At 34.5% G+C, this 27,907-nt stretch overlaps 1 protein-coding gene across 3 annotated transcripts in view; it reads left to right on the forward strand.

Moving 5' to 3' along the window:
• Positions 1–27,383, forward strand: part of LOC150087293 (serine/threonine-protein phosphatase 2A 55 kDa regulatory subunit B beta isoform-like) — a 217,783-nt gene extending 190,400 nt beyond the window's left edge. For 2 of the 3 annotated variants that reach the window (XR_016546876.1, XR_016546877.1), the window contains exons 9-11: positions 868–1,052; positions 21,703–21,849; positions 26,907–27,382. Coding sequence is in view for 1 of the 3 variants with exons in the window: in XM_090371959.1 (XP_090228085.1) it covers positions 868–1,020 (153 nt within the window). In the remaining 2 variants the exon portion in view is untranslated. Of the gene's footprint in view, positions 1–867; positions 1,053–21,702; positions 21,850–26,906 lie in introns of all 3 variants that reach the window. The other variant, XM_090371959.1, reaches the window with a different exon arrangement.
• Positions 27,384–27,907: the final 524 nt, after the last annotated feature.

The following is a 27,907-nucleotide window of genomic DNA, read 5'->3' on the forward strand; positions in this document are numbered from 1 at the left end:
CTTTTTCAAAAGATAACAGTATCTTTTGAAGCAATAAAAATCAGTTAGTGTCTAATAGAATATCCACAGATAGAAAAATCTTAGGTATGTTAATGTTTTGAAGCATACTGTACTGGTAAACAATCCTGTGTATATATTTTAATATAAAATGTCTATGTTATTAATGAAATTTAATTTATAGTCTAGTATGAACTATACAAAAAATCTCCTAATTTCCTTCTGATCTCCAAATTTCAAAGTGAAAAGTTGCTATCTGTGTTATAGTCATTGTTCTTTCACTTTGCCTTAGCCTATTGATAATGATTATCTGAAAAGCACATTATCCTGATTCTTTTTAACTGTGAAAACTAGATGCAAAGAATATGCACTTTTTTATTTTTTCAGTTTTACATTCAACCCATTGAAAACAGGCACTATTGTTTCTGATAGCAGGTAACATATGATTTAAAATAGAAAATATATATTGTTAGGTATTTTGATTTATCTGTTAGCACAGACTTTTTTTTTTCATTGATGTTTGCTGTGTGACACTTTTTGCTCATAACAAAGAAATAACTAATCATTGGTGGGTTTTTTTTTATGTTTTAAGAACTGTCATTCCCATGTTGATTTGACAAACTTGCACCACCTTCAAACTCTTCAAACAAGACATTTCACATATAATATTGTTATTGTTATACTTTTTTTTTTTTTATTATTTTTTTTTTTTATTTAGGTGTAACCATATCAAAAAAATAGCCCAAGAACTATTACTCTTTGAAATTCTCTCATAATTAGACAGTAAATTAGTATAAAAATGATTATGCAATAGTACATAATTTCAATTTTATAGTACCAGTTAAGGTTTTTTTTTTTTTTTTTTCTTAGGTGTGTGCTGGAGTAAAAAGAAGGAAAGATGAAATTAGTGCTGATAGCTTAGATTTTAACAAAAAAATCTTGCATACTGCTTGGCATCCACATGAAAATATTATTGCTGTAGCAGCCACAAATAACCTTTATCTCTTCCAAGAAAAATTCTGAGTAACAAATGCAATGTGGGATCATTAGAGCAGGTAATTTTGTTTCTATTTTCTCCCTCTCACATGCACAAAGCAGTGTGCTAATACCTTCCCATATTGTCCATAAATGCTACCTACATGGCATGTAGGTATTTATACAATTTGATACTATATATTAATATTTTGAAAAAAGTTTTTTCTTTCACATTATTTCATTGTTTCTACATGCCAGATTTATCTACATGTTTTCATTTCCAGTGCAACACGTGACACAACCTCTGGCTAATATAATTAAACATTTGTTTTCAGAGAAAACAATTGCACACCTCAACTCCTTACTCGCATTGCTTGATAGTCTAGAAATATGAGCAAAAACAACACCTCCCCTGCCAGTAAATTAAAGACAACCTTCCTTGTCAATCATGGGCACAGAAGACCAGTGAGGGACATGTGCAGAGACAATATGTATGTTGAACATCAAAACTGGTTGATGCAGTAAAACTTCACCATAAAGTGTTCAAATATTGAGTACATGCATAGAAGTGGAATGACTTCATGAATTAGTTTGATAAATTTTGAAAGTTTGTTGGCCAGTGACTTTCTGTTGCGAATTTTAGAACCAAATGTATGTTGTTAAAAAGGCTGCTAGCTCCATACAGAATTTGTAGGGAGCAAGCTTCCCAGCTAGGTTTTCAGAAGCATTAAGTTAAATATAATTGTATTTGGAGCACCAATTTGTCACCCAACAATGCTATTCAGAGAACAATTTTTGAACCAGAAACAAATTGATTTCAGAAAAGTTTCCAGTACTTCTCAGTATTGTTGAAGGTAAAGAAATGATATTTTGCAGACCTGTTATGCTAGTTATAATGTGAGAACCTACCAGATGCTATTATGAAAGAAGAATTGATGTACAGTGGTCCTTCATCTTAGCATTTTAATAATTCCTCATAGGAATGCAACCAGGAAGAAAAAACTGAATTCAGATCTTGTCATTCTGGCACAGCTTCAGAAATACTCCTGACAGCCAAGTCTGAATGGCAGTGCCATTGTTATAAACAAAACCTGGGCTGTTAATAGTGGAAGGCAATTTTAAGTTAAGCATGTAATGTTTCTAAAATAAATTTAATGCAAGATAATGAAAGAAATGTTTGTCCTTACTGTACTGATGTCTTGAATTCACTAATGCCCCCACATCCTACACCAAACACTAACATGCAGTAAATATGAATTGTGTTTGTCATATAATGAAACCAGATCGTAATTTTTGAGAAAAGTGGGATTTAAATGTGTTTATCTTCATTTCTGAATTTTGAATTTAAGTGTGCCACTGTTAAGAGTTGTGTGTGATACTATGTTGTAGGTTGGCCACTCCTGAGGCAGCATATGAAATACTTCTTTCTCATATTAGTTCTATCTGGTAATTTTGAAAACTAAGATATGATGAAAGAAAATATACCAGACGGTGACAATATTTTATCTTTTAGTTGGAGTATAAACATGCAAAAATCCTGCCACATCACTGTCTCAAAGAATAAGGTTTCTTTCAGAATTTGGCCAATAGTTGCAGGATAATTGCAATCTATTTTGAGGAAAATTCTTTTCAATACACATTCAAAATCTTAATACTTCCTCTGTTTTTTTTTTTTTTTTTTCTTTAGGAGCATTAGCAACTAAGACCATATTGCTCCAGGGATATGCGGTGGTCATTCCCTGACCTTTCCACATCCTCCGTATTTGGTGGTCACGGGCTCAAACCCCGGTCTAATCAAGAAGTGTGTGCTACGCACTGCTGCTCCTGCCCACCTGGCTACGGAGGCCCCACTTCCATAATTAGACTTCCCTCATTCATGATGGTAACCCATCACATATGAGAGGAAGGATATTAGGCTGTTGAGCAAAATGCTCATTGGAGAGAAAGAGAAGGATAGGAAATAGAATTAAGAGAGCAGTATGGTTTGTGATTATGCTGGGGGGAGGTTGTTGATTGGTTAACTAAGGAGGCAATATGTAGGGATAAAGTGGACATGGTAGAGTGCTGTGAGACTGGCTGGGAGGGGACTTTTGAATTCAGGATATAAAAGTTTTATGTTAAGGTGGAGAAGAGAAGAAATGATGTTGGACAAAGAAATATTATACTTCATTTTTATATTAAAAATGAGTGTTTTATAAAGATTATTTAATAAATAGTCATAAAACATCTTAAAATAAAAAACAAACAATAAATTAGCATTTACCTTAGATTTGAAGTGTAGAGCTGATGAAATCAATGTTAGTGGTAGTGGGACTTATATCAGGCATCAGGTTCTTTTTCAGCCTTTTGATGCTACTAACAAAGAAACTATCCAAAGTAGACTGTTTTTGACGACTTTTTTGTAGCTTCCTGAAGTAAGAAATGACTTCGTCTTCCATTTTGTACATCATGAAATGACAGTCTTCAGCTGACACTTTTTGGGTTTTCTTCCTCTCCAGTATTACTTTCTACAATTTTCTCCAACTCTTGTAGCTCCTCTGTTGTTGGCTCATGCCCATGAACATCACTAAGGGCCTCCACATCCCCTTTGTTAACTTCCAGACCCATTGATTTACCAAGAGTGACACTATCATTTGTCAAAGCACCATCATCTTCAAATCTGTCAATGTTATGGATAATTAAAGGCCAGATGTTTTTCCAGACTGAATATAAGCACCTGATGGAAACATCATTCTGAGAACTTACAATCATCCTCACACAGTCCAGGATGTTGAACTTCGACCTCCAAAAATCATGAGGACGACAGCATTTCCACCAGTGGTCACTGCAAAGCAACTTGCAAACATTTTCTTGGTGTAAATTTTCTTGAAGTTTGCTATCACTTGCTGGTCCATTGATTGAAAAAGAGGAGTGGTGTTGGGTGGCAAAAATTTGAATTGAACAAAGCCAAATTGTGCTTCAAGAGATTGAACAAGGTTGGGATCATGGCCTGGGGCGGGCATTATCCAGCAAGAGCAGCACCTTCACAGGAAGCTTATTTTTCTCAAGATAACTCTTTGCTGAAGGACAGAAACTTCAAGCGCTCATTCATTGAAGATATATCTTGTAACCCAGGCCTTCTTGTTACTGTGCAAAAACGCTCCCAGCATGCCTTTGTCAACCTTTTGTTGTTTAAATACTCTGGGGGGGGGTGGTAGAGTGATACACAAGAAAAGGCTTCAACTTGAAATCTCCAGAGAGATTGGCACCCAACAGGAGAGTGAGCCTATCTTGCATAGGCTTATGCCCAAGTAAACTAGCCTCATCCATAGTGATGTATGTTCTTCTGAGCATTCACTTCCAGTGTTAATGTTAAAAACTTGCTGGGGAAGATAACCCTTCTGATCAACAAATTATTGGAATTCAATTTTAAAGGCCTCAGCTGCTTTTTTTATTAGCACTGGATGCCTCTCCATGCCTTTGAACATTTCTGATATTTGCCTGTTTTTTTGAAGTGCTTGAACCAGCCTCTGCTAGCTTTGAAGTCTTCAAAGTGCACAGCACTGCCACTGGTTCATGGAGTTTTAAGTTTTGGATCATCATAGATCTCCTTAGCATGTTTGCAGATAAATTGTCTAGGCACTATGTCACACTTAATCTGCTTTTTCCTAATTCATATCAACAAAAGCCTTTCCATTTCCACAATAAAGTCTCTTCCTTTATGCACTGATGTGGAATCATCACTAACTTTAACACTCTTTAGAATATCCAAGTATTGTAGAAATGGTAGATTGAGGAAAATCATTCTCTTGTACTAATGTACTAATTTTTACTCTCATGTTTTTTTATCATGGGTTTTTGCAGACTTTTAATTTGGGAGTACAATGTGTACAGAAAGGATAGACGGTAGGAAGGGAGGAGGGGTTATGCTGTTAGTTAAGAAACACATCTAACAAAGTGCATCCAGTTGACATGGATGGACATAGTGTACATAGTGTTAGGCTCAGGTGCCACCTGTGATTTCTCACATCTGCACCATATGTACGCTGTGAAGAAATACAGAACTACTGTAAATGCCAGAAAAGTGTTGTCTGTTGTATATGACATATTGCGTTAGGTTCTGTTGGGTGTCCTGGCATTTGGCCGCAGGACCCCTGATGGGACCTCACATTGCCCGCACACACTGCTAGGAGGTAGCCAGGCTGCCCTTTATTCTCTGGCTGGTCTCCGCCAGGGTCGCCTGAGCGTCCTGGACGAAGACCAAGTTAAAAAAAAGAGAGAGAGAGAGGAAGAGAAGAGAAGGCCTGGGGAACAAGAGGAAGGGGGTTCTGAATGTGAAGAACAAGCTAAAGTGGACAGATAGAGAAGGCAGTCCACCCGAGTAAGGAGAAATAGGGGATGGGTAGAGGGATCAAAAGTCACAGGGGCAGGAGCCACTGTGCGAGTGCCAAAGGCCAAGCACTCTCTGGGGCGGACAGTGCAATATTGAGAGCCGCCTCCGTAGCTAGGTGGGAAGGAGCAGCAGTGCGTAGCACATGCTTCTTGATTAGACCGGTGTTCGAGCCTGTCACCACCAAATGCAGAAAGGTCAGGGAATGACCAACCCATATCCTGGAGCAATATGGCCTTAATTGCTGATGCTCCTAAAAACCAAATAACAAACAAACAAACAATAACAAGCAATATTGAGTCAGTTTGGTGTGATATAAACACTGGGAAAGGGAAAATGAGAGTAGGAGTGTGTTATATGCCTAAGGACTCTGAGTACAATGAACAATTGTGCAGAGAAATAGAATGGGCTAGTAAATTAGATTGTCTGTAATGGGTGATTTTAACTTTCCAGATATTGACTGGAACTTGTGATTTGGTCACTTGCACGCTAGCATGACCTTTGTGGATTTATTGCAGGATTGTTTTCTACAGCAATATGTTCAAGGGGCAACCAGAGGGGGTAATACTCTTGATCTGATTATCAGCAGTGATTATTCATGCATTAAAAATTTACAGATAAAGGAACCACTGGGTGACTGTCATCACAATGTACTGATGTGGGAATTATTTAAAGATGTAACTACCATCAAGGTTGCTTTCGTAAAGGTGACTACAAATTCTATACAGTGGAATCAACTGATGATGTTAAAAACAGTGAATTGTAAACGGGAGGCCTTCAGAGAATTAATCTTGGAAGCTACTAGGATTTTCATACCAACTAAGAAATACTATTTAAGATTTAGGAACTAATGAGGCTCGTGGCAGAGAAGAAAAATGCATGGGATGCATATAAATTAGCAGGTGACACAAAAGCCATGTAAGCTAGTCTGTAATCAAGTCACAAAGAAGGTTAGGCAAGCGAAGGCTGATTATGAGAAATCCCTGGCAAAGGATGCAAAGAAAAATAGAATTTTTTAATTATGTAAACTCTAGAAGGAAGGGAGATTAATCAGATTAGTGCACTTGATATTGGTGGTTGGACTGTTGATGATCTTACTCAGAGATAGCTGACAAACTGAATAAGTATTTTGCATCTACATTTGTACATGAGGAATTCTATAAGAAAGGGAAGAACAGAAGTTTACTAAACTCTAACAGGGAGCTAAATGATTTTGTAATAGCAGAGAGCAAAGTGGAGGAGAAATTTTGGAATTAAACATAAAAACAGCACCTGGAGCAAATGGAATCTATCTAGTTATATTGAAGGAGGCAGCAAGGGAAGTAAGCAAACCCTTAGCCATAATTATGAAAGCATCCTTAGATTCAGGGGAGGTCCCCGTGGACTGGCGATGTGCAAATGTATACCCAATTCACAAAGGGCATTCAAAGGGTGACACAAATAATTATAGACCTGTTAGTGTCTCCGTAGCCAAGTGGTCAGGAGCAGGAGTGCAGTAGCACACACTCTTTGAGTAGACCGGGGTTCAAGCCCCTGACTGCTAAATATGGTTGATCTGCCAACCCGCACTGGACCAGTGTTGCAGATTATGGTCCATTTTCTTCACCATGAATATGGCTTCCATCCTGCAGTGGGTTGATAATGGCTGCAGTTTGTCTTCTTTTTTTTTTTTTTTTTTTAAGTTTAACTTTTTTTCCAGGGAAAATAATGGAGTCACTGGTTAAAGAAGTGATGCAGGAACACCTAGACAAGACTGCAGTAATAGTGCAGACAGCATGGATTTGATATGGGGAAGTCTTGTCTGACCAATCTGATTGAATACTACAGAATGGTCACAAAGGAACTGGATGCAAAAAATAATTTTGATATCATATACTTGGATTTCAGGAAAGCCTTTGATACTGTTGCACATGGAAGAATGCTGTATAAATTGGAGCGGTACAGCATTAAGGGCAAGTTGCTGCAATGGATAAAGGGATGTTTGAGCAGGAGACGGCAGAGAGTAGTAATAAATGGACACTGCTCTACGTGGACTAATGTTATTAGTGGAGTCTCCCTGGGTTCGGTGCTGCCCCCATCGTTGTTTTGTGTATTTATTAATGATATCAATGAAGGTATATCAGGCTTAATGTCCAAGTTTGCAGATGATGCAAAGGTTGGCAGGGGTTTTTAATGATAGTAAAGACAGTATGCTACTGCAACAGGATCTTAGCATTAGCATTAGTTGAGGCATATGATGTAAGAAAGCAAACTTATACAGCATCAGCTAAAAAAAAAAAAAAAAAAACCCTTTCCCATTTAATCCAAACGGTTGTCTAGTTCAGCCATAAATTTATTTAAGCAATCAACTACCCGTTGGCCAAAGGCAAACTTCTGCACATCTATTCTACAACTGTCTTTCCACAATTTGAATTTATACACCCTGAAGTTCTTAATCTGAGCAAGCGGAAGTATCCCGCTTGCTCAGATGTACCCTGATGATTAATGGTTTGAGCCTGCTCAAACCATTCAAGGCCTTATGCACCTCAATCAGATCACCTCACAGGTGCCTAGTCTGCAGCTGCTGCAACTTGAAGAACTTACGCTTTCTTCGTAAGTGCACCCCTTTGTTTCTCTCATCAATCTTGTTGCCCTTCTCTGTACTCGTTCTAGCAACTCTACATCTTTCCTAAAATGAGGCCACCAGACCTGTATACAGTACTCAAGGTGTGGCCTGACCATTGCCTTATACAAAGGGAAAATCACCTCCTTGTCTCTTCTAGCAAAATTCCTATATATCATTGACAAAACTCCGTGACTTGCTCTGGCCGCCTATCTGCACTGCTCAGAGAACTTCATATCTAGAAAAGACTTCCCCATGGTAGATGGTGCTGAGAAGTGGCAACTGAAGTTTAATATTGACAAATGCAAAGTACTGCGTATGGGTAGCAGTAACCCAAGAAAAACATACCAACTGTGTGGTACTACACTCAGGGAGGTGGAGAATGAAAATGACCTAGGGGTAATTGTGCAATTCTTTGATATGAAGTTCTTTGAGTAGTGTAGATGGCCTGCCAGAGCAGGTCATGGAGTTTTGTCAATGATATAGAGTTTTGTCAATGATATACAGGGTGTTTCAAAAATGGTGGTCAATAATTTAAAGGTATAAAGTACAAACTAAAATAAGCAAACAAAGTCCCAGTGAGCATCGGGTCGCAAATGAACCATTTTCGTGATAATGCACATTTTCTGTTAAGATACACCACTGACTATGGGAACGCTAGTTTAGCAAAAAGCTGGGAATCCTTTGCTAAGAGTGGTTTTATTAAACATAAGATGATTAAGTTAAATGTTACAGGATGTTCTTTCTAACACTTTCCTCAACATCAGGTGTTATGCTTCTGGGCCTACCTTCTCATACTCCATCTGTGAAGCACCCATGTTGTCTAAGGCGTTGATGTACCCTGATGAATGTGCGCCAGTTGGGCTGCCTTCGCATGGGAAATGCTTCTTGGTACAAACGTGCAACCTTGAGTGGACTGCCGTTGGCTTTACCATACATGAAGTGTATGTCTGCATACTCTTCGTTGCTTTAACCTCTTTCCATGTTGACTATCCTTTGACGAGTACTAGTATGCCTGCTACATCTCAGAGCATTGAGAGAGGGAAATGGAGAGAATGAGCATAACGTAACCTAAACAAACAAGTCAGTGGTGGATCCCAACTCTCTACAATTCACCTTGTCAATGGTGGTCCCAACTAGAAATGTCTTGAAAACAATTCACTTAAGGACCCATGTTTACTAGACTTTTTTTTGCATATTGTAGTTTGTACAAGTTCACCTTTAAATTATTGACCATCACTTTTGAAACACCCTGTATAGGAATTTTGCTAGCAGAGACAAGGTCTCTGCCTGACCATTGCCTTATACCTTTGTATTAGGCAATGGTCAGGCCACACCTTGAGTACCGCATAAAGGTCTGGAGGCCTCATTTTAGGAAGGATGTAAAGTTGCTAGAACGAGTACAGAGAAGGGCAACAAGGTTGGTGAGAGGAACAAAGGGGTTCTCTTACCAGGAGAGGCTTAAATTCTGTCAGTTGGAACATCTGGAGACTAGGCACCTGCAAGGAGATCTGATTGAGGTGTACAAGGCCTTGAATGGTTTGAGCAACTCAATGCTGATGGGATATTTCCACTTGCTGAGATTAAGAACCCGAGGGGGCATAGATTCAAATTGAGGAAAGACAGTTGTAGAATAGATGTGCGGAAGTTTGCCTTTAGCCAGTGAGTAGTTGATTGCTGGAACAGACTTCCATCTGTTGTTATGGAAGTTGATAGTTTAAATAAATTTAAGGCTGAACTAGACAAACATTTGGAGTGACCGGATGAGTGAAATGGGAAGGTGTGTTTTTTTTTTTTTTTTGCTGATGCTCTATAAACTTGCTTTCTTGCAACACATGCCTCAACTAATGCTAAAAAAATAACCACAATTAAATTATTGTAATTATGTATAATTAACAAAAACACACTGCTTACACACTGAACAAGCACATCAAACAGAAGATGAAGAAACTCTCCAAAGTATTATAACATGTGGGAATTTTGTTGAACAATAACAAAGATGCTAATTGGTTGAGAACAATCATACAAGTGATGTTCTTCATGCCACACATCTGAAAATTTCCAACCCATGCTATATTGGAAAGCCATCGGTCCTTAAAATAAAAGATTGTATTGAAGGTACGTCGGTTCCTGAGAATATCGGATGTTGATGTCATCATAAGTCGAGGCCTCACTGTAGATGAAATATGAGAGAGATTAGAAGAAAGTCACTATGGTAGTAGTAAAAATCAGTCCTAAACTCTGCTTTCCATTTACTGTTTCCTCCTAGAGCTTTACCAATAGCCAGAGTTGACCTGTTTTCTTCTGGCTTTCCTGTTTGGTTTGCCCTATCAAACCACCTTCTTTGTCTGTCTCTGGGTCATTACCATTCATTTTTGCTTCAAATATGTTTTCTAATCTTCCTTCTCCCATTCTTTCTAAATATCGTCTTAATTTTGCTTCAGTTACTTTCGATTGGATATATTTTCAAGAATTTCTTATTTCTTTATTTGTAATGTGGTCTTATGATTGCTTCCATCTGTTAGTTCCATTTATTTTTCTTAAAAATCACTTGTAAATATTCAAATTTTTCATTAGTCCCTTTATTTCTTGCCCAGCTCTCTGCTCCATAGATTTAAAAACTGGATTGAATATCTAATATCTTTTTTTTTTTTTTTTTTTTTGTTCTGAATAAGTTTATCACTTCTTCAATTAGCATTCGTAATTTTAATTGTTATGCAGTTAATTTGCATTCCAGTTGCACTACAGCCCTTATTTTATTCAGATTGATTTTTTTTTTTTCTCCTTTCAAATTACTATTTCACAGCACAGTATAATCTCCATTTAATAATGATCCAATTTTTACTTTTCCCACATTAAACTTTGTTAGTAACCTACATTCTTTTATTAAATAGTCCATAATAATTATAAATAGTGGCAATAAGGTGCAGCCCTACCTCATACCAAGTTTAGTCTTAGATCTTCAATGTTTCCTTCAATCTTTACTAGAGATTTGCTATATTTTATTTACAAACTTTTTTTTATATAAATGTTTATTAAAATTTATTAATGTTTATTAAATGTTTATTAATATTTATTAAAAGGACTAAGGGTGTGCAGTGTACCTTGAAGTAGATAGCTTTAAAAAAAAGAAAGCACTGACTTTCATTTCCCCCCACATAAGGGCTAAGGGGATGCAGTGTATTTTGAAGTAGATAGCTTTGAAAAAAAAAAAAACACTTTCATTTCCCCACCTCCAAAAATACTGCATTTTAGACAGTGCACACAATAAAATTACTTGCTTATTAATTTAATGCTCAGGAAACAAGTTACAACCCACATTTTCATCTAAATCAACAAAAGGGTACCCATCTGCAGTTCACGCGAATGTGGAAATGTACAAACAGTCTTAAATGGGACATCATGGAACAAGTCTATTAAAATAGCTTAGCACTAAGCTGGACTGGATTTTTCTACAAATGAGTCATGTTTACAGGCAAGCTGAACTTTAGACACTTAATGAACAAGACTTAAATAATCCTGTAATACCAGGAGGCTTTCACATTTGTGCACTTACAACCAGATAGTCATGTAGTGAATGTAGATGTCTTTTATTTATGGAATAACTTAATTTCTGAAATTTTGCTGATTAATAATTTATTATATTATGCCATATGTATGTCCATTATTTTGAATTTTTCAAAAGCAAATCAATGTTTACAAGTAATGGAATAATGTGATAGTTCCAAAGCCCTTGGATAATTAACTGCAACCAAAGCAACATGCTGATTCTGTGTTCCAGAATATATCTAGTCAAGTCCTGAGATGAAAAATCACATGCAATACAAAAAATATTATAAACAAGCTTGATTCTGAAAAGAACCAGTTTGTCTATGAAATGACTGAGATTTGAAGATAGACTATAATTTAAAAATGGGTTTCATCACTCTCTTTATTTCTAAATAATTGTATGAGAGATGAAAACTACTGTTTGTTGTAAGGAATGCAAGTAAAGCATGTTTTCTGTAGGTTTTCTAGAAGAGGAGGAGAATCTTTATTTGCAACAAAATAATGATAATATGATTAAAAAACACAGTTTATGTTGCAACCTGTCCATCACGGCCACAGTGCAGGGTTATTCTAGTTGGTTAACAGTAGATTACCAATAACATCTAACCAACCAATAGCTTATTTCTCTAGAAAATAAGTGACTTGTGTTAGGAAAAAAAAACTTTTATTTTTGATAGTTTCCACCTCATTTTTATGGGCTTTACTTTTCAATGGCCAAACTCTTTTTAAAGTGAGAACAAGATTCCTGCATAGAATTGAATTAGTAAAACTTTTAATTGAAACAAATTTTCTTACTTTTGAAATTACGATTTACAGGCAGATTTACTGATTACCAATGGGTCTTAATTTAAGTGCTCTCCTGTCAGAGTTATATTTATCCGAGATCAAAAAAATATTTACAGCCTTTCATGACATAAGGTTATAATTTAGATTATAACTTATGAAACGTGTGTATCCTGAGAACTTAATTTTATCCATAAAAGAGCAAGCTATTAATCAGCCAGACAAATTACAGAAAAAAAATCATTTCTTATTATTTAAGAGTGGTTTTCATAAATTATGTAGAAATACAGACTACAGGATAGCAAAACCTATCTGTAAGTTTTAATCCATTTTCAAATCTTGGCCATTTCATAGACCAGCTAGTTATCTTCAGAAACATAACCTTATTTATAGTATTTTTTGCAGTTTTTCAAAATAGGGTTTAACTGGGTGTACCCTGGAATTAGACTTAATCAATATGTTGCTTCAGTTGTGGGTAATTGTCCTAGATCTTCAGAACTCTCACATCGTTCCATTACTTGAGAGCATATATTTGCTTTGGAAAACAAGCAAAAATCATTTATGCACACATAATATCACAATTATTCATCTCCAAAACCTTAGAAATGGTTACACCAAAGTTCCCTAAATGTAAGATGTCTTTATTTACTTCCTGGTGCCATGAGGGTTATTTTAAAGTCTTGTTTGTTCTGTGTTTGCTCAGTTTGTTTACCAGCCTGTTTGGATCAAACCAGACACCTGGAAACCATACTCAAAGTTGAATTTAGCAGAAGTATATATACTTAATGATTATAAATTTAAATGACATTCTTGTCTTGTTCAGATACTTCAAATTAAGATTATTTTATTTTATAAAAATAGAAGTACGAGATATGTCATTCTGGTCGAGGTTAGCCCTTCAAAAGAAATGAGATAGTGTGATCATTATGCCCTTAATTTTTTATTTTATTTTATTTAATGTGCAGTGGTTGTCTATACCAGGTGAGTGTTATAAACAACCACTAGATTGTTATTTATTTATTTTTTTAGCCTGTAGTATCCATTTAACATAGTGTAGTATATATATATATATATATATATATTTGTAGTTGCCTTTGTGAGGCAGACCGTAGAATTTTTGTGCATAGTCACATGCATATACAGGGAATATTCTTGATATATATATATATATATATATATATATATATATATATACATACACACCAAACTGATCTGACCATTTTTGCTCCCTGTAGCATCTTCCTTGTAAAACCTGTTGACTTTGAATGATAAGCTATATGATTTTCAGTTAAGAGTCACCATCAAAGGTCTTATAGACTAACTTAAAATCTTTTTTTATGTCAGTAGTCCATACTGTTCTGCTAAAACAGGTAAGTAGATGGCACTTCATTGGTTAAAGTGATTTGTCTGGAAATTTGAAAGGGGGAAACAGGATAGAATTCTTCCAGCTTCCTAGTTACCCTGATAGATATTTGGTGTAAATTTTGATGCAAGTTTTTTTTTTTTAACCCGTATATTTCTGATTGGGCTTCATAAAAGTGATAACATAAAGGGCTAAAAAAAGAAGCTAGGATCAAAACATTCTAGGACAAATTCAGTCCTAGAACTTTTTGCTTTGACTTTATAAACATTTTTACTATTTCTTATCATAACAGCAACCTAATTTAAGGTTTAGGTAGTATTTTGATTTCTTGCATTTACATTAATTTATGTATATTATACATAGCAAAACATATAATGTAGAATTGAATAAAAATTTAAGTTGACAACTGAGATCACAAATTTTAATATGCAAATTGGTTGTCATACTGGATTAATGATTGCAGTTTTCTCTCTGTACATTAAAAATGCTTTCCTCCTAGTGATATTTATTTGAGCCAATGGAAGAAGAGAGCAAGGCAATTATGCCACTACAAATGCAATTAATTATTGACAAACTGCCTCCATAACGTTCGCCAACCTCATGCACGTGATTCGCTGTCTAACATTTGACGTTCCATTGTAACGTTTTTTGTATATTAATGAATATTGGTATACAGTATTTGTAAATACTGTAGTTTAGTATTTTGTAAAGATTTTAAATATTTGTATAGTTTGTAAATATTTCAATTAAATATTTTAGTCCTCTTTCGGATGCAACATTCCTCATGCGTTATGGGAACCCGAAGCAAAAGGCCTTTTCCTAAGTGACCTGTGTAAATGCAGGTAAATAATTACAGTGATATTGGCTGAAGTTCAGTATAGTACCGCGCAGGTACTTCGATGAAAGCAAGGAAGACTGCAATAATTGACAGGTGATGGCATCTCCCTTTTCTGATTGTTTTGTGTCATCAAAGAGGGGGGGGGGGGGGCTTAGCTTAGATAGTGTTTATCTCTCCATCCTACTGTTTTAAAATGGGAAAACCAGTTCCTGATTTAAAAACAGTGGCAAATGTGGGGAAAAACACCCTAGGCACATCAACCTAGGAGGACAGTGGGTGGGGAAATCACTGACATCTACCAATCACTGCTTTGTTCCTGTCCATTTGTTGAAATATGGGAGTCACAACTTGTCAATCACTGCTTTCCCATTGTTTTGTTTGCCGCCATGTTAGAGGGTGTACACCATTCTGGAATTTTACCGTAATATTTATTCGACCTTGAGAATGCCGCGCACTACAAATGCACAAGTAAATAATTACATAGATCATTTCCTGATTAGATATCGACCAGTGCATTTCAACAGGTGTCTTTTACGTATAAGAGATTTGACTTACTCTGATACCTCTACATTTTACGTAGAAAAGCATGCATGAGTGTGGACGAGCAGGGGGCAAAGCCCCCTAGTAGCTTATTAAAAAAATTTAAATATGTGAATAAAATAAGAGATATAGTAAAATCCTGCTATAATAAATAAATTCAGCAAAAATTTATAATAAAAGTAATTTAGTATTTTTATTATTGTGTGTGGGCTCCCTGTAATTGGTGTCTGATGGGGGTAAGCTCTGGAGGGAATTTCTTCATAAAACACTGATGTTTTTAAAATGAAATTTTTGTGCATTGATGCTTTTAAATATTAATTTCTTCTTATTTTGAATAACTAAATAAATAAATTTCAGTGTTACCCTATTTGCCATAATTGCCTATGATTAGAATAAAATTGTGAAAAATCTGTTAATTTCTGAATCCAAATTTCAGTTTGTTTTTTTTCTTTTTCTTCAGTTTTTGTAAGTCAAAAATTGGATAACAGTGTCTACCAAGTGTGATTTCCTTCTGATTTTCAAGGCTATTTTGAGGTTGCCGTTTAATAAAACTATATCAACTATTAGAAATAACAATGTGAGATGGTGTACATAGTAGAAAAATTTAAAGAAAATTCACAAATAAACAGGCACATAAAAAATGTGTTTCTAAAAAAGGTAATTAAGAAACATTTGTGTTTCTTAATTAACAGCATAACCCCTCCTGTTTTGTCTATCCTTTCTGTACACATTGTACTCTCCAAATTCCAGTTCTGCACTGCTTATGTCTGTGTGACACCATGTCTCTGATATCCCAACATCTGCCTTTGATGTCTTGACTCACTTCAAGCTCATTGAATTTATTAACTATACTCCTAGCATTGGTGTACATTCAAGTATACATGCACCTGTTTCTACTTTTAGTTATCCTAACACAGCCCGTGTATTTACTTGTTCCACTATGACTCCCAGCAGTCCTGGAAATCCCCATTGCCTTGCTTTCCAGGCTGCTGCTCAATTACATTTTAATAGTAGTGCAAGAATCACTTTTACCTCTGCCAGCAGCTACTGTTAATCTATTAGTCTGTGTATCCCCCCCCCTTAAGCTAGCAGTTTTCCGACCCATCTAACTCTGCCTTGATAGCATCAGCAAATATTCTTGCACCCTTTCTATTTAAGTGTATCCCATCCCTGTAGAATCACTCTCCTGTTAACAAGCAGTTGAGAAGTATGTTAAAAAATGAATACTTACATTGCATATATTCAGTGAAGAAACCGTTATGTTCATCTGTTCATAAAAATTTATATTTCATTGAAATGGTTAGAATTTTATTATTCTAGCTATCTGAGAATAATAAAGATTACTTAATGTAGTTCTACCTAAACAGCAACAATGGTTACAAAATTTAGAGGATACAAAAGTTACACAAACAAATTGAGCAGATACCAGTCATTATCTGGATCAAAACTGGACATCTGACAACCCTAGCCATTTATTATGAGCTGTCTAGAATTGGTTGGAAATACAAATAATAAATGGCAGCATATGCTAGAATTAAGATAGTTCATACTTTAACAAACATTGTACAAGTCAACCTTTCAAATGGATCTACATTTGTATTTCTGAAAGGGTTAAATGCATTGTAAATGTAATTCACCCACCCATTTCTCTCTCAAACTGGAAGCTGCGACAGTATGCATTGCAGTAAACTTTCATTTAATATTCCTCAATATTCCATTTACCTGCCAACAAATCAAGATGTAAAGACAGAATTCAAAATGCTATGTTGAGTTAATATAAGTTAGGGGGCAGTTAGAGAAAAAAAAAAATATAATTTTTCGAATTGCAATTTCCCCCCCCCCCTCTCTTTTATGGCTCTCATTTTATATTTGTGATCATCCTTGTTCAAAATCTTCAGAAATTGGTACCATAAGAATTAAACCTTCATTTAGCAAAATTTGGAACTATTTCAGTAGATCATCATAGTTTAGTTTAGAAAATTTCAACCTTTCCACTTGAATTAATCAACCAGTTTCTTTGTTCTGTATATAATACTCATATTAAGAGGTGGGATAAGAACCTTCCTGAAATTTCATCTTCTGAGTTGGATTTCTTTTATTTTGATATTTTTCAATCTGAGGTTAATGTTCTCCCTCCTGCAAATAATGAACAAAGCTAACTTGGAAGGGATTTCTGATTTTTCTTAACACACACACACACACACACACACACTGATGAGCCAAAACATTATGACTACCTACCTAATATGATGTTGGTCCTCCACGTGCAGCCAAAATAGCCTGTACCCAGCGGGGAATGGATGCTACAAAATTTCTAAATGTGTCTTGTATTATCTGGTACCAACATGTAACCAGCAGATCCTTTAACTCCTGTAGGGTCCGTGGTTGAGATGCCACGGATCAGAGTTGCTGTTCCAACACAGACCACAGGTGATGCTTATTTAGGTGGTAGACATCAGAGTGCCCAGCACATGGATGACTGGACACAGGGTATCCCAGCATAACATCTCCCAAAGCATTACACTATTGCCACCGGCTTGTTTTTGTCCCACTGTGCATCTGGGCGCCATCACTTCTCCAGGTAAACAATGCACACGTACCCGGTTGTCCACATGGTACAACAGAAAACGTGATTCATCTGACCAGACGACCTTCCTCCAATCACTCAAGGTCCAGTTTTGATTCTCGCGTGCCCATTATAGGTGCTGTCGCTGGTGACCCGTGGTTAGCATGGGCACTCTGAGCAGCCTGCAGCTACACAGCTCCATTTTCAGCAGGGTTCGATGTACAGCTAGGCCTCGCATAACGCAAATTCAATTAATGCTATATTCAGTTAACGCTATTTGAAAAATGATACCACTTTTCACTTTAAACAATGCAAATTTCCAGTTAATGTGATCTTTTTTTTTTTTTTTTTATGCGATAGTTGAAAAATATTTCAATCGCGCGTTAAGCTTACCGCGAGTCGTACGGTCAATAAACAAACGTTTGCTTGCTGCCCGCCTCGGTGTGTTCCATCAACCATCGGAAGAAGACGTGTTGTTTGTCTCCTGCTAATAAAGTCAATGCAGACTTGCATTTAAAAATTCAAATTTTTAAATGACCAGAGTGAGCCAGATGAAAATGTTACCGCGAAGGAGATAACGGTAAAAGAATTAGATGAAATCTTTCGTATCGCAGAGAACCCCAAACAAAAGGTTTGATCTTTTACATTATATACAGTTAAAAAGTTATTTAAAAGGTATTTTTAAAATTCTTTATGGACATTCCAGAAGTTCAAGGACCAATTATAATTTTCCTTATTGGTTATGATATTCGATTAACGCGTTTCCGTTTTGCGCGATGCGCTCGCGGGACGAATTAATCGCGTTAATCGAGGCCTGCCTGTACTTTGTGTTGTGACACATTACTTTCATCACCAGCATTTCCACTTTCAGTAGGTACTAACCACGGCTGACTGTGAGCACCCCACCAGTCATCTGGCCATTACAACTTGACTTTTATCAAACCCGCTTATGACTGCCTTTCCCAGCTAAAGAACAAGCGTAACACTGATTAACAGAGCTCGGTATCGGGTGTTTTTAAATACCATGTCCTGACCCACGAACGTGTCGTAGTTCACCTGCAGTTGCTTTGATTTGCATAACGACTCTCTCTCTCTCTCTCTCTCTCTCTCTCTCTCTCTCTCTCTCTCTCTCTCTGTGTGTGTGTGTGCGTGTGCAAACACAACTGGAAATCACAAGATAAAGCCATTACACAGCAGTAAAAGTTGAAGTCCTCAGTGTTTTAAGCACATCAACATGAAATCTCTACCTGCGATTTATAAAAATTGCTCCAACACTTGTATGACAAGAAATATTTTTGCTTCATGGTTTGAAAGTGAGTTTGTACCATCAATGAGACATCACTTGCTTTCCAAAAAACTTCTGTTACTGTTACAAAAAAGCCTATGTTACTGTTAGATCAGTGCCCACTTCATCTTTTAGCTGATATCCTGAAATTGAAAGATGGCATGATTAGAGTTGCATTTTTGCCAAGGAACACAACTGCGCTAATTCAACCTACGGATCAGGACATGATTCAAGCCTTCAGAGTCTGCTATCGCTGTGAGCTACTTGCTGATATTGTGAACTCAGAAATTCAAGTTCTAGAATTTCTGAAAACATTAACACTGATGAAAGACATTGCATACGATATTGGATTAGCTTCGGAGAAGGTAAACTCAACAGCTGGACACTGCTGGAAAAATGTATTGCGAAAGATGAGATCACTAATACTAACCTTGAATTTGGAGCATTTTCAGAACAAGAAGCAAAAGCTGCTTGTAATGTATTTGGTGGCAGTCTTGGAGGAAATGACCTGGCTGCTTGGATTGAGCAGAAGCTCTAGTTGCACATTACCTGTGTGAGGAAGAGATTGCAGCCTCTGTGAACAGTGAGAAGACAATTGACAAACAGAAGGCACAGTGACATATTAAGAATTATGTACTGAAAAAAATGCTGTTATCAGTTCTGGCAAAATGGGTGCATAAAATGTAAAGGGAATACTTTCTTTTAGTCTCTATGCTCATAAAACATTAGTAAATAAAGTATTTACTAAGTAAAGTGTATTTATGTTAACAAAAAAAAAAACAGGGGGGAAATGGTTAAAAAAATTTTTTGGCTATAATATGCTTTGCTTATAATGTGGCTATTGAAGTTGTCACCTGACACCAACATTATATCAAGGTTGCATTGTATATAAAAAGAGAATCTTTAGGTCTCTTAACTTTACCTATCAACTTTTATTGCAAGTATTAAGAATATCCTTTTACCTTAATTTTTGAACTTGTATTGCTAAATGAGATACTACAACAGTCAATTAGTCTTTTAAATTACTTGGTTGCAATAATACTTGTATATAGGTTGTAATTTGAATTGTAGTTCTAAAACATCAAAAATATAAGTCTCTCTCTCCCTCCCACCAGTCTTAATTTTGATTTTAAATAAATCAAAATTAAGACTTCCCAATGTTATTACATAAGTAATTGGACTGAATTATTAATTAAAATCCGAACATGTGAATATATGTATAATCTCCATACTTCATTAATCAGCCAGCTATCGGTGGCACATATCTGCAGCTTCTAGTTTCATTTTTCTGCAACGTACAGTTTCACACATTTGCAATTATTTCAAAGTATAGCTTGTCTTGAAAGTCTTGTTATGCCTATGTAAATGTTACTCCAGTGTTCTTGAGTAACATAGGCATAACAAGTGTTTTAACCCTTCTTGATATGACCAATATTTTCTATCTCATCTCTTAAATTTAGCGATCTTAAAATAAGATTTACGAATGATATAATTATAATACAGTATTAGCATTTAATAGAGAATAAATACAGTGACCAGCTGAATTAATTAAAATAAGGTTGTACATATTTATTCTTTATAAGAATAAGTATGTATATCATTACTTTGATACTGCTTTGATTTTGCCATATGCAAAATTGAAACTGCAAAGTTTAACATTAAGATAGATGATCATCCAAGAAAACTTCACTCTTTATTTAGATAATATAAAATTTTAATATACCGTATCTCCAAAGAAAGTGAACAACATTTCAAAACCTTACAATGTTGACAAATGTACAACATAAAACTTAATTACACACAGAACTGAGTATAAAACCCACTAATTCCTATTGATGGTACAAGATGAGAAGATCAATTACATGAGTACTTTTGACAAAAGAAATAAAATAGATGTGCTTTACCAAAACAATGGATGGAAATTCACTGTAGTGAACAATGATTATGAAATGAAATATAAATCTTGTGTGGTGATAACTAGAGAAATAATCTACCATGTGTCACTTTTCCTATGTTAAGTGACAATGCCATTTCTAGCAAGCATGGTAATCCCTTTAGAAGTTGAATTTAAAGTTCTGATAAACTGAGTCTATTTAATAACACCACTTTGATGCAAAAAAAAAAGCCTACCTGGATTCTTTAGCTAAAATAATCCATCTATATATATATAATAGAAGCTATAAATCCAGTGTTTCTCTTTATACTTTGAAGGATAATGCAAATGCACCTGTGTGTGCGCATGCAAGCAAACACACACACCATTTTTTTGTATTAATATCCACTTGATGAATAGTACAGTAGAAGAATAACTTCAGCTTAAACCACTGTAAAACTAACATATGAACTCTTAGATAAATATATTTAGTTAATCCATATCTGAAATGTTCACTTCCATAACTCCTGCTCTTAATTATGTCATTACGCATATTATCTATACAATACTTTCGTACTACATTTCAAATATTGGCTATATTTGACTCATGAAGTTGTCACATGCATACAGCTCAGGCTTTATTTGCTTTTTATTTCATGATAATATTGCCAGCCACCGTAACTAAAACTTTTTCTGCGTTATTGAAATAGATAAAAGTTGTCCAGTTGTATAAATTAAAGAAAACAGCTCTTTATTACTGATTTTTAGTTTCTGTCAAAATTTTTTAAAATTAAATTTCTGCAAATTATAACAATAAAAATCATCTGATTAATTTCCAAATCACTGATAGCACAGGTTATTAAATTTAAACACAACAACTTGTGAAGATTACAATCTTTACACCACCCTTTGATGCGGATTTAAATCATAAATACATAGGGTTCTATATTATCATTTTTTAGCGCAGTGGTATGGCCTACCGACATAAAAGTAGGCTTATGATGTTATTCTACCACTCTGAAGACGGCTTAGGCCGAAAAAGGTGTGAATCTGCCATTCAGGATCAACAAGTTCTACAAGGAAGATGCAGTAATTTTCAGAACGGTCAGGTCAGTGTAGTATATTGGTCTTTCACGTCTTTAGCTTTTTTGTTTTAATGTATTTATAAATTAATGAATAAAATAATCACTTGTATTACAAGACCTACTTGCCTCCTTACAAAACTCAAACTTCTGAGGTTGATCTGTTGAGTGCCACATCCTACCCACCAACTCCCAAGTATAATTGGGGTGTCTGGCTTCTTGTTCAGTGTTACACCCAAGTATACACATTTTTCCAACAGTTTTATTTAGCAGTAATGTTACTTATTCTAGGAATTAACAAAAAAGTTAATCACAGTAATGTGGATCTACCCTGGATGTGTGTTATGTAATTCATCTGATTATTGTTGACATACATCTGTGCTAAGCTAGAAGAAACCAGTACACTGTTTTAATGTATTTTATTCAGTGATGAAAACTTTTTTTTTTTTTTTTTTTTTTTTTTTTATCTTCTGAATCTATCTATCTAAATATCTTTTGCCCATTTTAGTATAGGGTAAGGAAATTTGCTAAATTCATTTACAGCTTAGGTTGTGTTGATGAAACAGGTAACTTTTTTATTATTTTTAAGAAACAGTCTGCTATTGTATGGAAGAACAAGTACAATAAACATTGGACATATTTTATTCCTTATTAGTTTTATTTTATATCCATCCTTATGTGGAAGTGATATCACTCTCATCGTCAATGCCTTTCTCTTTGACCTTAGGACTATCAACATCACAATCAGAAAACAGTAATGTTAGGCAAAATATTGTGAGTGTGTATTCAAAACTTCAAGGAAAGCACCAATTCCATTGCTAATAAAATTAACAAAATTTTAAAAGGGCAGCAAAGTGACAAGTAGATTTTTTTTATTTATTTTTTATTATATATAATAAATATAAATTATGTGCTATATTAACATTAATATTTATCTATTTTTAAATGTCAGTATATATTTTTAAATATATACTGATATCTATATTTTTTTTATATTGACAAAAAAGCCTTGTGAACATAACCGTTTCATATCAAAACAAGTTATTTTCTTCCCTCCCCCCCTTTTTTTCTCTCTCTCTTTTTGTTTTGTTTTGATATAAAGGTGGTTAGATTTGTAGAAACAAAATAGCACCTTGCCTTACCTATAACCCTATTAACAGCATTAATTATTTTGCTGTATTTATTTCATGCTTCAAGTGTTTCCTAAATTTAATTTAAAATATATATCTATTAGATAGTATGAATCAGAGCTGTAATGCTCAATACGTTCTACGTTGATATTAATATTTGTAAAATAATAAGAAGAGTTTACCTCAGTATAATACGTAGAACACTTCCGTATGATACTCTCGTTCAATTTTTTCATTTTAATTTCTGGAGAGTATCTTTAGCTTAGGTTGTGGAAGTCTTTGGAAGTCTTCTACGTACTATATTGAGGTAAACTACTCTTATTATTTTACAAATATATATCTGTAAATATATGTATTTTCCTTCCCCATAATAAATTGTTACAGGGAATAGGGTTTTCCCACATTAGTTATTCCTGTTTTAAATTTATAAATTTCAGCCACCACAGCATGCACATCAGCTTGTGAACACACATTCTACAAATAGTACACAGTGGTGCAATATGGTCTAAGTTGCCAATGTGCCTAAAAACCAACAATAACCTCGTATGTAATTTATTTGCTCTGCTTGAATGAATAGCTGGCCATCTTGCATGTAACCTAAAGTACATTGTAAGGATACTGTGTAGTGTTTGACTAAGGAAAATAAGTTTACAAATCAAGACAGCTGAAGCAACAAGTGGTTAAATTGCTTATACTCTATATCAGTGTTTTTCTGCTGTTTTTTGAAAAGTACTCCCTTTTCAAAAAAAAAAAAAAAAAGTGTGTGTGTGTGTGCATGCGCACGTGCACACATATCTCCAGGACCTACCAAGTTTGAGACTTTTTTAATGTTCTATTATTGCACAAATGTTTTTAAATTTTAAAGTGGTAAAGGCCACAGTTAAACTATTTTCTGTAGATTTAGCAGAAAAGATTTGCCTTTTATTCAGTTAGTATTAGTAGTGGTCAGTGATGCAAGGCAGCATCATCGACTTATACAGCATTAGCCAAAACACAACACGGCCCACTTCATGTATCCATTTCCTTTAATAATATGTCCAATTCTTCCCTAAATTTATTATGCTGCCCACTTCCACAACACCAGATAGTAGTTTGTACCAACAGTCAATTACTCTCTGACCAAAAGCAAACTTTTCACATCTGTCCAGCAGCCATAATTTTTTAATTTAAATTTATCCCCTTGCATGTTGTTCATGAAAGAGTAAGAATACCAGCATCATCAAATTTACTCATCTGTTTAAAGTCTTAAAGTCAGTGTGGTCTCCTTGAAAGTTCCCAGTTTCCAAGCACTGCACTATGCAGAACTGAAATCTTTTGTGGTAAGAGTACCCCTTTGTGTTCTTGACTAATCTGGTTACTCATCTCTGCACTTTTTCCAAAAGATCCACATCCTTCTTAAAATGGGGCTTCCAGACTTCTGTGCACTATTCAAGATGCAACCTTTGCTTTATACAATGGCGTAATCACTTTGTTCCTGCTGGCAAAGTTTCTGTACATCACTGACAGAACCCCATGAGCTATTCTTATTTTATTTATTTTTTTTTTTATGTTGATTTTCAAAATTGATTTTGATCTTATAATGCTTATTATATGTAACTTTGGGATTTTGAGTAATTTAATTAATTTCATTAGAGGTAATCAAATGCAACTTTCCTTTAAGTGCTGCTATGATAAATATTTTTTTATATAAAACTTTTATTTTGAAGACTAAATGCACACTGCAATAATACGTTATGGATTGAAATTAACTATATAATAACGGTGTAAATACACCATAATTTACCCATAAATTTAACTACATAAGTAGTGTAACGGCATCATTTGATTATATCTCATATTGTGGCTACCTTCTCAATGAGATACCAGGTATTGCACTACTTCGAATAAATAAAGCTTCTCTAGTAGAATTAACTTGAGTAAAAATTGAACTTTTCACATAATCAAATGATGCTGTTACACTACTTATGTAGTTAAATTTATGGATAAACTATGGTGTATTTACACTAACATTATATAGTTAATTTCAACCCATAACATTTTGCCTTGTGCATTTAGTATTCAAAATATTATGATTATCTTCACCATTTGGCATCTCTCATATTGTGGAATTAACTTTGCAACCGTGATGGCATATCTGCATTATCAAGGTACCTGCCTGCCCACTGAGAATAAATAACAGTAGTCTCCTCTACTATAGAAACGTTATTTATTCAAAGTAATGCAATACCAGGGAAGGTAGCCACAATATGAGATATAATCGAACGATACCGTTACACTACTTATGTAATTAAATTTATGGGTAAACTGTGGTGTATTTACGCTGAAATTATATAAAACTTATGAAAAATATTCATATGGTCAGACTAAAAATTTCTAAACACACTGCATGCTTGCTTATAAAGGTGCATAGGCATTAACCGTTAAATTAAAGAGTAAGTACTCCTTTCTTTGCTGGAATTTTTTAAAATAGTTTTCAGTTAAATTGAACAATAATCCATTGTCAATATACAACTGCATTATGGCGCTTATTTAATAAATAAATAATGTTAACTATTTCTCAGAATAAAAATACGTGTTTGCTGGCCTGTAAAAATTCGCATAAGGAGGGTTTATCTTGTTTTTCCATTATATACACATGTCCATGCACTACATGCAAATGTATTTGGAATTTCTTTGTTTCCATACTTTCTTCACTCCAGGTGAAGAGATTCAGATGAATTGAAAGCTTGAAATCAAAAGATTTATCATGTATATGATAAATATAATAGATTTATAGTTTAAATTTATAGTTATAAACTATAAAATAATTTATAGTTTAAATTTGTAATTTTATTTCTTGGATAGCTATCATTTTCTTTTGAATGAAAAAATCTTCTGCTTTTTTGTAGTGCCTATTTTCAAGCTTTACTTCTTGGGACTAAATAATGACATTGGATTACAAAATTTTGAATTTTTCACAATTATAAAACATGCAAAATATAGGTAATATTCCAAACAGTGGTTTGAATTGTTCAAATATATAGAATTAACGAGGTTTTACCATTGGAAGACTAATAGTCTCCAGAAGGACTGATTTATATACTCTCATTAGTGACCTTGTATACCTGCTGTTTTGGATTATGGTGATGAAACTTTTCTATGTATAGAGATTTGTGGTGTAGCCATCACTAATCATTATAACATTGCTATGTCTCTGGGCTGTCAAATATATTGTAAAATATCTAAAGTTGAAATTACTCTGTTATATTATATACTAATGCTCGTAATATGTCAAGTACATTTTTACTACCTGTTCTCTGTTTTACTTTTGGTGTGCTTTGTTATTATACACATTAGCCATTTTATTATGCACTTAATATTTGTGTGGTGTTTTAAGCTCAATATTTTTGTTGAACAATTTTATTTACATCAGTGACCAGCTTGAACAGTTTCTCTGTAACTCCCTTTTTTTTTTTCTTCTTTTTTTTTTTTTTTTTAAATTATACTTAACTTCTATTGAGTGAAACTTAATTAAATTTAACTTGTGTTTTAGTTTTATTAATATGGGATATCCCATTTTATATATAGTTATGATCTGCTAATGATATTAGTCCTTTTGATAAATTCATATTAATATAGTTTGAAACTGTAAATATTGCATCATATTGTCAATATTATTAGAGAATAACTTTTTTATGATATTCCTTGCAACTTCAATCATCAACCCCTACTATTTATAACATACGTTATAATTAAGGATTTATTCCCCGTTAAATGAATACCCAAAAGCTAAATGGCTTAGAGCAGAAATTGCACCGTTTTGGGATGCTAGCAGGTAATTTTATACTTAATATGAAAATTATGAATTTTTAATGATCATTTCTGATATGTTCATTTAATTCATATAATCTTAATTTTATAATCCAGATGTTTTTGTTTAGTTTTTTTTAATTACTGAATCTTTTATTTTGATAGCTTCCCTTGCTGCTGGCAGCAAGATTCTTCCTGGACAGTATTCTTCAGCAATCAAAACTAACTTTTCAAGAAAATAGTGCTGCACCCATGTGCTTGGAGGAAACTGACATGACAGTATCTGTGATCGCTCTGTGTACATGTTTGTGTGTGCACATGCTAAAAAGACATCCCTCCTTCCTTTCAAAACAGTTTTTCAAAATGCAGCAGTGACTTAATTGTGAATGTTCTTGTAAACTTCCTCCCTTCCCCATGTGCCTTCAGCTGGCTGCTGCAGTATTTATATGGTTCCTATTTCTTTTAATTTTGTACACTGTAATTTTATTATACACATTAGCCAAAGCAAAAAAGCTCTCAGACACAAATCATTGATAAAGGTTTGTATTTTTAAGGTTGTGGACACAGGCTTCAATTGCATCAAGCTTTGGATCATTTGCTTTTTTTTTTTTTTCTGGAGCTAAAGAAAAAGAAAAAACGTGCTCAAGAAAATTGTAGTAAGCAATGACCAGTTTATTTCTATATTGCTGATGATAATTCTTCAGTGATATTCTTAAATGTTGTGTATAAAATGTAAAAAAATTGTAAATAATGAAAGAATGGAAAAACATCATGAACGGTCACAATCAAAATACAGATTATATATGTTTATGTGTATGTGTCTGTCTATCTGGCTGCTGGCTAGCTATCTGTTTGTTGAGAACATCATATATTGGCTGTCATGGAAATTCAGGAAATCTTGAACAGCATCATTTCATCATGACAGTCATTTCCATTTTTCACTGTAATCATTGTCATACCTTCCCAATCCAGTGCTGTGTTGCTCAGTCTTCCATATGTGCAGAATATAAAGAATGAACAGATTTTTGTTCAATGCCATATATGAAGTAAGTTACCTTCCAAAATATTTGAGATTTTAATGAATTTATCAGAATAAGGCTAACATGAATTTTGAATGAGTACCTCATCCCTTGCTACACTGCTTTGATGTAGCATTTAAAGAGCTT

The sequence above is a fragment of the Mastigoproctus giganteus genome, chromosome 4 (genome assembly GCF_048544385.1).
Source record: "Mastigoproctus giganteus isolate SK-2022 chromosome 4, ASM4854438v1, whole genome shotgun sequence".
Taxonomy (NCBI): Eukaryota; Metazoa; Arthropoda; class Arachnida; order Uropygi; family Thelyphonidae; genus Mastigoproctus; species Mastigoproctus giganteus.